At 39.6% G+C, this 12,798-nt stretch overlaps 2 protein-coding genes across 4 annotated transcripts; one reads left to right on the top strand and one right to left on the bottom strand.

Annotated features, from left to right (window-relative positions):
- Positions 1-2,373: 2,373 nt before the first annotated feature.
- Positions 2,374-8,397, bottom strand: syap1 (synapse associated protein 1). The gene is made up of 9 exons (XM_015004962.2): positions 8,090-8,397; positions 6,928-7,046; positions 6,691-6,757; positions 6,158-6,231; positions 5,641-5,780; positions 4,800-4,972; positions 3,403-3,449; positions 3,138-3,294; positions 2,374-3,014 (listed from the first exon to the last, which is right to left on the bottom strand). Exons 1-9 carry the CDS (start codon positions 8,277-8,279, stop codon positions 2,884-2,886), a joined length of 1,098 nt encoding a protein of 365 aa, XP_014860448.2. The 5' UTR covers positions 8,280-8,397; the 3' UTR covers positions 2,374-2,883.
- Positions 8,398-8,470: 73 nt separating this feature from the next.
- Positions 8,471-12,066, top strand: phospho2 (phosphatase, orphan 2). Of its 3 annotated transcripts, none has more exons than XM_088004119.1 (4): positions 8,471-8,945; positions 9,192-9,289; positions 9,403-9,497; positions 10,234-12,066. In XM_088004119.1, exons 2-4 carry the CDS (start codon positions 9,219-9,221, stop codon positions 10,800-10,802), a joined length of 735 nt encoding a protein of 244 aa, XP_087860245.1. In that variant the 5' UTR covers positions 8,471-8,945; positions 9,192-9,218; the 3' UTR covers positions 10,803-12,066. The 3 variants fall into 3 exon arrangements, with proteins under 3 accessions (XP_087860245.1, XP_014860440.2, XP_014860441.2); XM_015004954.2 differs by having other exon boundaries at positions 8,472-8,945; positions 9,196-9,289; XM_015004955.2 differs by having other exon boundaries at positions 8,472-8,771; positions 9,196-9,289.
- Positions 12,067-12,798: the final 732 nt, after the last annotated feature.

Below are 12,798 nucleotides of genomic sequence, written 5' to 3' on the forward strand. Positions count from 1 at the left end.
AAGCTATTTATTTACTGATTAAGTCGTGGTTTAGATTGCTCTTGAAAAACTAATCAGCCACGGCTGATTAGTGGGTGCACTCACAGCTGCACAGTGAACCCATTGATGTTTTACAGCAGACAGCTGCTCCCCTCTCTTGCTGGTACTGCGTACCCCCGCTAAATCTTTTAGGGTTTCAGAACCCGACTGTACCCGCCTACTTTCACTGCTGGGCGCAACAAATAACTTATTGGTATGTTAGAACCTCTTGGTATGAAGGGTGGTTTAGCCTTTGAGTTGCAGCGCAGTCTAATAGGAAAGTCCAGCAGAACAGTGGTATTGGTTTGGAGTATCGACTTGTTCTTATGAGTACAAGTGCTTGATGCTAACAACCATTAACTGTATGTTCACTTTATTAAACATTCTTTGCTTTCACCCATTGTCAGAGGCTTCTCCATACGTCTTGGGTGACACCTCAATAATAAACATTTTTATGGCCCATTAATTGGGACAAAACAAACAGATGTTAATTAGCACTATTGAGGGCAGGACTGTTTTCTATATACTGAGCAATTTCAACTTTTCTTTAGCTATTCTTTTTAGCACCTACTTCTTTTATCCTTCCACCTTCTTACACATGATTTATGGACTAAATTCCGATTTATTTGTTTGGCTTACTTGGGTTGTTACCAACGCGAAGCATAAATTTCATATAAATAATCATGTCTACTGAGAAAAACCTTGATGCCTTCACTTATTTCCGCTACTACAAACACTGCTCATCAGCCATCGTTTCTTTGTCTGGAATGTAGACACAGAAATAGGCTATGACACACACATACACACACAGACAGACAGACACACACCCACACCCACACACTCAGGTCTACCTCTATGCATTATTAAAACCCTGTTAAAACGACATCACGCACAGGCAATAAAAGCACACACATGGGTCCTCTTCTGCTGGGCTTTGTCACCATGGTGACCAGTGCTTGTTCTGCATGAAAGCAGCTGGTGGGCTCCGGCTGTGATGCTGAAGCAGGAGACTGTGCCAGGATAAGAATGAGGACCTAAACAAAGAGGGAATCCCCCAACCCAACCCAACCCCCATTCAGATGTCTATTCATTAAGCTACCTGCATCTGATCCTGGTTAAACCCAGCAGGGAAGAAGAAACAATGGCTCACATGCACTGTGTATTGATCTTTATATTGATTGTTTCTTTTTCCCTATCTAGTGTCTTTATTTTTTGTACAGAAAAGAGAGGCTTAGACCCTGCAGACATGTTTGTGTCTGTTTCCAGACGTCTCGTGTAGAATGTAGGGAACATGCTGAGGCATGGTAGGAACAAGCAGAGCCGTGCGTCTGTCTCATTTAACGGGATTACAGACTTTCTACAACAAAAACAAGCGGTCTGTCATTCCACACTGGCTGACTCACTCCCTCTCTCACTTAGACTTTCTTCTCTTCCATCCCTGAGTTGTCGATTTGGGCGAAGTGTAGGATGGGAATGCGGGGAGGTGAACACGCTCAGACTTGTGGTCAAACAGGATGCTGTGGGAAAACTACAACTACTGGTTCTAGACCAGTGGCTTAACTCGTTAAAGGCTGGTACAAGAAACAATTGTTTTAACTGGTTCATTTCAGCAAAAAAAGAAAAGAAAGAAATAATCAATCAATGATTTTCACAGATTTTCTTCTGTTTGCCATTATGTACATAGAACTTACTTCTTGATTGAAATAGTGATTGGGAAATAGAGAGAAGAAGCATTACTACTGCTTAACCACTCTTAACTCACTTCAAAATAAGAGCATGAATATAAACGTCTGACTGCTCGTGTAAGGATGTAGTTAATAGTTGATGACCAAACCTTCATCACAAATGTCAAACTTTATTCAACTGAAAGTTTACAAATTGGCCAAGTAAATCAGCGCTTCAGAATTTATCTAGAAAAAAAAATATTTAGGCGAAGCAAAGAGCACTAAATGTCTTCCAAGTTAGCACAATCACTAAACAGCCACACAAAAATATTAGCTCCACTATTAATAGATTAGTGGAAGAGTGCCCATCACTGCAGTTCAGTCTGTACATGTGGACATAATCTGAAACATTTAGCAGTTGTAACTGCACAAGGAGCTTCTACAAAATGTCGAGTCACTGCAGCCGAAAAAACGAAAGCCACAATATTCGATCTTATTTATAGAAAATGTTTGAAAGTCATGTACTGTTTTCCACTTCGCAATTAAAGACAGCTTCATGTCAAGTCAGTTAAAAAATTTTTGCAATGGTGGGAAACTTTTTGTTGTGTTCATGATGCAGTGACACTATAGCTTAAATCTACTTCCAGCATTATTCATTCCGTAAATTCTCCACCATAGATGTGACGCAGTCTGGTCTCAAATAACATTATCATTTATTAAAGAATCCAAAGAAAGTAAGAAAATCACAGTAAAAGTACAGTTTTCCAGCTATAGAGAAACATTGTGCACAAAATAAGAAGAGATAAAATATTTTATAATGAAGGAACTCTAACTTCCAATAGTGTTACAGATGTCTTTATTTACATGCCGCTTAATTTTACATTTAACCTTCCTTACTATGCAACACATAGTTGTCCAATCAAGAAGGGAACGCCACCTATTGTGTAAAACTGGTGTAAGTTGTCCCAGAGCTCCCTCTAGAGGACGCGCAAGTCAAAAGACAGAGGCTGGAGGAAAAGGAGAAGATCAAACTAATTAAGAAGGTACTACTTCATTAATATACCCGCCCTGCCTCCAACTGATGCACTTTTGCTACTGCTGGATCAACTTTACTGCGTAAGGAAAAAGGGGTTTGGGCGTGTCGGCCCTCGTGCATCACTGGTGGTCGATTCGGAGCTGCGGTTTTATGCGCCGTTGTTCCCTAGCTGTCCTCAGACTGGAGCATCTTCTCGATCTCCTGGTCCCACTGGTCGTCCTTGTTGTCTGACTCGGTCACCACCTCGTACTCCTGGAGTTCTTGCTGCAGCTCTTTTTCCCAGTCTGCTGCCTCATCTGGATGGGAAGCAATGATCAGAACAGTTTGGGATTTACAGCGAAACTGGTTTCATTCAGCATGAAAAAATAAAAATAAAAAAAATAAAAAATCGACAGCAAAGGAGCACTGAGGAGGCTGACCGTCTGGAGATGGGACACTGTCCTTCTTGTCCAGCACCAGCTGCTCCATCTCTTTCCTCAGGTCTTCATGGTTGATCCCCGTCGAGTCGAAAGCGTCGCTCACGAACTCCGAGACTCCAGGACTTGTTGAAATCTCTTCCTCCTCCTCGTGGGATGCCTGAGGTTTGCGTATGCAGGCAGGTTAAAGTTAAATGACTGGTTTTCCTCTTTTTTAAACACGATATTAAAAAAAAAAAAACAACATTATTCAGGGTCAAGTTTTTACCTTCTGTATGTCGCTGATGGAAACTGGTGGAGTTTTTGGTCTAACATCTGCAAAGAACCAACATTATGTTTAACTTTCCAGTTCATGAACTTTAAAGTCATCTGCCTATGTGGGTTAGGGAGCAGGGCTGCTGTAGACTGTTGTTAATAGGCAAGTTTAGCAATATTTTAAAATGCTTCTTCTAATGAAACAAGGATTCAAAACCATTTTAACAAGAGACAGATTTCTTTTCTCACAAAACTTATCTACATTAATATTCAAAAGGCTCTCAGTCCAGTGGTTTACAATATTTTAAGTATAATTAAAATATAAACTAGAGCTGATCAATATCAAAAATAAATCTAATTTTGATGATTATGACAACACTGGTCAACAGCCAAGAAATTGTCTGTTGTTTTTCAGCTGTTTTAGGGTCATTTTGATTTGCTGAATCCAAAAATCACATTGGTTTTGCTCAATCAGGTTAACTCTCTCTGAACTATGGAGCAACATGAGCATCAAAATGCGGGACTTGTTCTCACATCTGGATCAGTTTCCTGAGAATCTGATCAATGAGTGAAGAGCAGGAGGAGAGATTCCATCAGGACAGGAAAGAGACGGAGGATTTTACACAATGAAGACGTAATGTTCAATTCACATGTACTTACCTTATCAGTGTTTATTATTCAACTTACAGAAATCTTCAAGTTTGTAAAAGTATACTCTGTTAGAAAACAGTGTTTTTCTCCTAAAAACTTTTATGAGCAAATTAACTAATAATGCCACAAAATGTCATCAATTTAGTCAGAAGATCTGATTTCTCTAAATCAAATTAGAATTAAAAACCTGACCTGATTGAGAAAAATGGATGTCATTTTTGGATTCAGCTGTGCAAAATAGTCCTAATTCAGCTGGAAAAACATAGACAACTTCCAAAAAATATTTTTTGTAACCCAGTGTCATGATATGATCTTAGCCCACATTTTAATAAAGAATTTCAATGTATGGCACCTGAAACATAAAATTCAACCAAATATTGCATATAAGGACCTTCAAGCAATTGCAAAACTGCACACATGGATTCTGTGATGACTACAAATAAATACATTGTGCTTTATTATTATTATTATTATTATTTGAAATATAAAAACTAAACTTTAAGATGAATTCATGCCAGATGTTTCAGCAGTGATCAGGTTGGTGATACGCAACTTGCAAAACCCACAAACTAGAGAAATCTATAGAAAGACAAGTTTAGGAACATTTTTCCTGATTTTCCACACTAATCCAGACCTGGAAAATACTTTCTTTTTTTTTTTTTTTTTTTTAGAATTTTCCAGACCGCCTTGTAACTCTGTGGCTGATTCGGCAAAATTTTAATAGTCACGAAAAATACAGAAAGGAAACTAAAGCAGGACCTTTTAAGACAATGTCGTCAGGTGAAACGCTGTCCCCGCCCTCCCCGCCGTCCTTCTGCTGCTGCTGCTGCTGCTGCTGCTGCTGGTGGGCAGCCAGCGCTGTGAGCTGCGCCGACTGCTTGATCAGAGACACCCTGTAGAAGTAATTCCTCCAAAACACGTCCTCCTTCACCCTGTAAGAACGCAAACCCATGACAGTATTTGCACATCTTCACATATTGTGACAATCAAGGAGCAAATCATTAGTAGTTCCAAGACAATTGGGGCATGACATGAAGAAGTGACGCCTGCGGGTCTGCTGGGGATAAGGTGTAAAGATATTCTGGTCTTTTCAGCCTCTCCGCCATTTTGTATCTTTGTAGTTTTGGTTGGAGACATTGACAACACTATGTTTTAATGAATAATGTCAGGAAAGTGATTGTTTTGACTGGATTGGTAGTCATAACCCATCAGATGATTGTCACTACCAGTCAAATCAAATGTAATGTATTGCAACACTTCAAAGTAAAACTAAACTATTTAAAAAGATAAACTATTTTAATATCAAACTATTTCCAGATGTATCTTGATTCCAACTGTGCCTCTTCATCTTCTTCTTACATCAGAGAAACAAATGGGCTTCCCTACCAACCAATGGCAATGTACACAAAAGATCATAATTACGTCATGGAACTTTAACTATTTTGACCTGATTGACCAGTTTGTGACTTCTGTTCTTTCCTTAGCAGGTTAAAGGGAAAGGTCCAAAATCAGCAGCCGAAAGAAGAGGAGACAGAGTGGCCTGCACCTGATTGGTTCTTGTAGGTTTGAGTTTTCGTACAGGAACTGAAGGAGCCCTTACTGTTTTGGAACTAGGTCGAAGCGCATGCGGTTGAGAAGCTGGTCCTCCTCCAGCATGACGGCCGCCAGAGGGTACATGTGCTCCATGTCGAAGTGGAACTGGACACCAGCCGGAGGGTCCCGCAGGAAGTTCCGCTTGTCCTGGAACCAGACGACCCAGAGGTCAAAGGTCACTGAGTAATGGACTGATAGACCCACCATGTTGTGCGACAATAAGTATTAAACATGTCGACACATTTGTTTGCAAGTGGTGTACAATGCTACACTGCTATCAAACTTGTTAACTTGTTTAATATTTAAACACTGCAAATTTAGTGTTTATCAGCTGATGTAAGTTTAGAATAGTTACAATTAGATGGCACACTCTGCATTTCAAAGTCCAAGTATTATTTTTTTTTGTTTGCTACTCCTGTAGGATTAAAATAAACAGCTATAATAACATTGGTACACTGTATGCTAAATACAAATAACACTAATGACAGTACTTTTTTTTTGTACACAGAGTAGAATTTGCTTACAGCAGACAGAGCCAGGATCTGCTGCTGGATGGTCTCCTCCTCATTGTAGCCCACCCAGGGAGGCACTGCTGCTTCTACACAAACATTAGCCAACAGAGACAGTCAGTCAGTCACAGTATTAACAGTATAATACCAAGTGACACCGGCCATTCAGATAAGGCAACATCTCTGCTATCTCAATACATTGTGATTTCTATATTACGTTTCTAAAACTAAACATTTTACCAACAGATTAATTTTGGAGCAAAATTTAAAAAAATGACTGATGAGATATCTGAGAACAATTGTTGATGTTTCTACACAGCCCAGCAGGTAGGGGCACACCATACTCTTCAGATTTGTATTAGTAGAACATCTTGAAATCCCTGTGTGTTATTTTTTTCCCCCATTTTAAAAAACCTTAAACTTTGTGTTGCCCCTTATAATAAAATCAAATACATTGCAGAAGATGGAATAGATTTCCAGTGCACTGCATGTGTCTGCAGGGCTTCGCCTTAGGTTTGCTGCCAGAAACACAGAGGTCTTTCTCTCACCTGACTTTTTGGCCTTCTTCTCTTGGACAAACTTCTCTTGCTCCTTATGGAAATCTCCCAGAATAGTCTGCAAAAAAACACACACACAAACAAGTTTACAATACAATCAGCAGAAGACCAATTAACTGTTTTAAGAGAACAAATGGTAAGTCAAACGCCGCCCTTGAAAAAAAACAAATTCAACCATCTGTGAAGAAACGTTTCCTAAAAGTCCCTTAAGCCAGAAGACCAAAGTGCCTTATCTATGATGCCATCGATCTTCCCTTCTTCCACCGTCTTCTTGATGGTCTGAGCGGTCCCCACCATAGACTCTGACAACTTCTTGGTGGCACTGGAGGCGAAACTGAAGATGAACTCTTCAATTGGTGGAAGCAGAACAGAGAACAGAAGGGTTACACAAGGTGTGGGAGACTGACACGGTTTTTCCAAAACACTCAGAAGTTTACATCCACTCTTTATGGGTAACACAGGTTGTTAATATTAAATTTTAATGTTTTGTTTCTGTGTTACTGTGGTCTTTTGGCTGTATGACCATTCCACTCGTGGTTTTTACCCAGAGGCTCCTATATCTCCCTGTCACTATCCTTCCCTTTCTCCTGCATTGTTCCTTTAAATAAGTTTGATTGGGATAATTATTTTTATGCTTTGGCACTCCATGGCTTTTAACTCTCCTTCATTCCATTCCCTGACCGTTTCCACAAGAAAACTGTTCCAGTTTGTTAGCCCGTTTCAACTCATCTATGACTGGTAGAAAAAGGCCCCCAAACTCAAAAGATAAATAAGTGATAATCAATAACATATTTCCTTTTTTAAAAATAACAGTTTTACAAATTGAAGATAATATTTTAGCTCCAAAAAGCTGGCATATATACAATCAACTGAAAGGTGAGGCTATAGCTTTTAGTCTTTGTTTGCTCATGCAGCTGTCTTCAAACTGGTTTACCTGTTCCCAGTAACACTGGTGATCCACCAGTTTCCAGTTTATGGTTAGTTGTTCAAAAGCAGCTTAAACAAATTCCTTTGATCCTACAGGTCTTTCTATCAGATCATGGCAGAATGATTTTGAAGAATTGTTTACCTGGTACTGGTTAATGGATCACCCTGGACTTGGCAGTTCTTCTTAAGAATAAATCCAAAGGACTTTTACAGTTTTTATAAAACTACAATTTACCCAAGATATGTTTTAATTTGAGAAAATCCTCAAGAGATTAAAATGTGAGGGACTAAAACGGTTGAAACTGCACGTTAATCGTTCCACTTTGCGAAAATAGATCAAACAAATACTTAGAGCTCAAAATAAACAAAACATCCATCTTTCATGACCATTAGGAGTGGATCAAACCTCTGACCGCATCTAGCTATGATCATTCAGAAGAAAATAGAAACATCTGCCCCTCACCACCGAGTCCTTTGCTGTGATCTGGGGTTTCTTCTTTCGTCTCCGATGCCTCATCATCCTGCTCAGCTGCTTGCTGTTTGTTTACCTCGTTTTGGGCTTCAACCACCTTCTCTTCCTGCTCCACACTGAGGCCTTCCTTCTCCTCTGACGTCTTCTCCAGACCCAGCCACGTCCCGAACCCTTTGAACATACTGGTCAGAGGGAGAAAACGAACTGATAAAAAGAAAATGACAGACGGAAACTGGCTGCGAACTCACACCGTGTAAAAATGTTTTTAATGCAACCAGGAACTAGAAGCTTCTTCGTCTTTACGTTCTTTTTGCGGTGCTCGCTCGATGCTGCCACTCAGTGGCCACAAGGCTGTAATACGTTTATTGAACCCTTTTAATGATTTTCATTATCATTATTTTTTGTTATTGAATAATAATGAAATAATCATAATATCAATGATAATAATTTTATGTGAACTTTACAACAAGCATAAAACACAGTTAAAAGAAATCAAAAGGTTAATTTACCTTTGTAAAAAAAATAAGAATATAAGAAAAAAATATATATAATAACGTGACATTCTGAAGAAACAGCCAGAAGGGGGCGGTAATTAGCAGAAAACAGGTAGATGTCCGCACAGCGCGAGCCAGTTGAATGTAGAACCGACTGCTTGATGACAGGAAGAATACGGGTTAGTTTCGTTCTCGTTTCACTTGTTTAAGTTGAAGTTTGTGTAAATTGAGCCAAAATATAGCGTAGAGAAGTTTGTATAATCCTCGTTGGGTCTGCTAAAATCAAGTGAAAGTGCGGACACGGGAATTTACCAGGTGTACTTGCAAGAAAACAAGGTTGCACCAGACGTCCGGTAAATACCTAGTCATTTTAAAAACAGAACACTCAAACGGAGCTTTCACGCACTAATACAACATACAAAAAATGAAAAAATGATTAGTTTAACGTGGTTTTCCGATCGGCCTGAAAGATTCGATGTTTAACTGCGTGTGTTTTATCGAGTCACTCAATATTGATTTGATTTGGAAAGACAAACGTGGCCCAGTAATAAACATGTAACGTACATGTTCTTGAAGTTGATGAATTCTCCTTTTCCGAGGCAGGCTGTTTGAAAGTCCGGCTAAAAATGAAGATTCTGATGGTGTTTGATTTTGACCACACTGTGGTGGACGAGAACTGTGACATCTGGGTCATCAAGTATGTATTAAAAGTTTTTTATATATGTCAGAGGGTACAAAGAAACTGGGTGTTTTATAAGCATTGTAAGTGTCAGTTTATTAACTGGTGATCTTTATTTTTCCTGCTTTAAGGTGTCTTCCGAAGCAGACTCTCCCAGATTCTGTGGAGAGCACATACAGGAGGGGCCAGTGGACTGACTACATGGGCAGAGTGATGGCCTACATAGGTTATAACCTATTACATAGTTTTTCTTATGTTTCAGTTTGTCCTCCATTGTGCTCAGTGAGTCTTCCACAGAGGTGGTTCAACAAACTCTGAGTCTATCCATGAACTCTACTTTAACTTGAAAGTTAACTCACCCCTAGCAAAAGTTTCTGGTTCCATAACAGTTTAGATATACAACCAATCAGAGCCAGAAGGAGGATGTTGGCACTGTCAATCTTGCCCTTGTTTGTGCTGCTCACTCCTGCTACAGCTACCACTTTTTCCCGTCAGCAGAGCCTGTGGTGAATGCTGAGGCTAGTTAGCATGGCAGATAAATCGTCTTCCTGAAATGGTAAGTTGCACATTTCGGGGCACGTTCACAAGGATGATTAACAGCAATAATACCCTCCTTCTGGCTCTGATTGGTTGTTTTTGGTTGGGAGCCGTGCATTTCTTCAGACAGCAGCTCATTTGGGACGTGGAGGAGATTGATCTTTTCACAGATTACCTGTCTCATAACAAACTGTTATGACACAGTGACAGTTTTAACAAACAAAGACATTTTTTTATAAAAGTTACATACTTTAGTTTTAAGGGCCAAAGAATATGCAGAGGGTTAGCAATACCCTAGGTAATGGAATTCAGCCTTGGCCTTAGCTCTCTTTCTGTAACTCAGATTACATAAAAATTTACAGAGTTTTTATCTAATCTGCGCCCCAGTTTTCCATTCTGATCATTTCTGTCTTTGGTTCTAACAGGAGACCAGGGGGTCACCCCCGACAGGGTCCGCAGCGTCATGGAGACCATTCCCTTCACACCTGGCATGCCGGAGCTGCTCACATTCATATCAGAGAATAAAAGCATGGTGGACTGCATCATCGTCTCCGATGCCAACACCATGTTCATCGAATGGGTCCTCCAGGGGGCGGGACTCTGGGAAGCTGTGGACCAGGTGTATTCCAACCCGGCCAGCATCAATGAGTCCGGCTACATGGAGCTGCAGCACCACCACTTGCACGAGTGTGCCAAGTGCCCCGTCAACATGTGCAAGAAGAAAGTCCTGGAGACGTACCTTTCCGAGAAGGCAGATGGCGGCGAGGTGTACGGGCGAGTGTTTTACGTGGGGGACGGTGGTAACGACCTCTGCCCCGCGTTCTGTCTGAGTGCGGGTGACGCTGTGATGCCCAGGCAGGGCTACACCCTGGATAAGAGGCTGACCCGACTAAGAGATCAGGAAGGCAACTGTTCTGTTTCAGCTAAAGTCATTCCATGGAGCAGCGCCACTGACATCCTGCAGGAACTGAAAGACAGTCTGCAGTCTCAATGATCCACATCCTCATCACATCGTACCCCAGACCCAATCAAAAGATTCAGTATTTTATTACTGGTCTTGTATTTTTAATTAGAACTGATGAATTTGTAGGGATAAAGTGATTTTATTATACTAACAACTAAGCCTGTCGCAGTAAACAATCAATTGATCGCATGATCAGTTAAAATGAGCTTGATCATTTCCATTCTGATGATTAATATTTTTTGAAGGGCAATTTTGTTTACAGAGATTTCATAATCCATTTTAGTGATGATTTTGTTTGTGTTTTGGCTTTTATTTGCTCTTTATTTATTGTTTGTGGTTGTCAGGTTTTATTTTGGATATTTAAGATGTCTTCCAGTTCTAGAGTGAAGTATTTTGTGCAAAATGAATGTTTATTAGTCTTTGAGAGGGCAAACTTGCATTATTATGGGATTACCTATATATTAGTTGAAAATGGTCAGGGTGGTCAGGGTTGTCCATATTGCATTTGGAGCATTCAAATGAACATTCGTCTGAGTTTATTGCTGGGTTGTGTGCAGCCATGATCTTCAGACTGATGTAATGAATTTCATAACACTACCCTCAGCCATAACTGACCCATTTGGAGCAATTGTTGTGATAATAAGAACTTGGCTCATGTGTACACACGTCATGTACACATACAGAATATTATTTTTATTATTTTGTCTGACCTGTCTCCAGACAACATATAATGACCATTTTAACACTGGATATAGATTTCTAAGCCAGATAAACAGTTTTATTTTTTTAGGAGCTCCTTGTCACTGGAAATTTAGGAAAGGCCATTTGTATCTGCTTATTTATGTAGATGCCCAGTCTTTAAACTATGAATTTTATAGATGTAAATTTCTACTCTTGGCTGTATCTGGGAGTATGAAGGTATGCATTCATACTGCAGGATTCACTGATGGGGTGTCAGAGTAGTTTTCACTGTGATTCTGAAAAATTGTTGAGCTCAAAAGATTTTAATTTGATTACCCGCGAGTGGAAACATATTTTTAAACATCTGTAATACTTTTTAAGTGTTAAAGTTATGTAAGCAACGATTTAAGTTTAATAGTTCTGATAAATATACCTTATTTTGGATATTAATAAAGATAAAACGTTCCTGTTCAGCAGCATCAAAGATTTGTAAGGGTGGGTTGTTATAGAAGGGTAAACCACTGGTTGTAGTCTTTTTTTTTATTATATGCGCATTATTGGTACAATCTAAGATTAAAGGTGTTTTATTAACTATTAAAAACTCTTCAACACAGCCTATAGCTCTTCAATTTATGTTTCCAGATGTTTAAGAGTTTATGAGTAGGGCTGAATTAGTCGAAATTAAAATAATAAGATAAAATGAAAAACTTTTGACTTTTGGAATTTTTTCCAGTGAATTTGGATTTTTAAACTCTGAAATTTTCCAAGTTGTGTTTTTTTTTTTTATCTAGGAAATTTCTGGGATGAATTTCAAAACTTGGCTGCACAGTGGAGTAGTTGGTAGACCTGTTGCCTTGCAGCAAGAAGGTTCTGGGTTCGATTCCCGGCCTGAGTCTGTCTGCATGGAGTTTGCATGTTCTCCCTGTGCATGCATGGGTTCTCTCAAGGTTCTCTGGCTTCCTCCCACAGTCCAAAAACATGACCGTTAGGTTAATTGATCTCTCTAAATTGTCCCTAGGTGTGTGTGCATGGTTGTTTGTCCTGTTTGTCTCTGTGTTGCCCTGCAACAGACTGGTGACCTGTCCAGGATGACCCCGCCTCTCGCCTGGAATGTTAGCTGGAGATAGGCACCAGCAAAACCTCCTGACCCCACTAAGGGACAAGGATGTACTGAAAATGGATGGAATTTCAAAACTTCTGATTTTTCTAGCAAATGTACAACTTTTCAAGCTAAAATTTCCTCATTTGTTTAGAAAATTTGTTAGATTAATTTTAAAACTACTGATTTTTCTAACAATTTTTCAACTTTTCAAACTCAGAAAGTTAAAAAAAATTTTGGGTTCTA

Source organism: Poecilia mexicana, unplaced genomic scaffold, assembly GCF_051168715.1.
Source record: "Poecilia mexicana isolate PSO_F unplaced genomic scaffold, ASM5116871v1 scaffold_3, whole genome shotgun sequence".
NCBI classification, from domain to species: domain Eukaryota; kingdom Metazoa; phylum Chordata; class Actinopteri; order Cyprinodontiformes; family Poeciliidae; genus Poecilia; species Poecilia mexicana.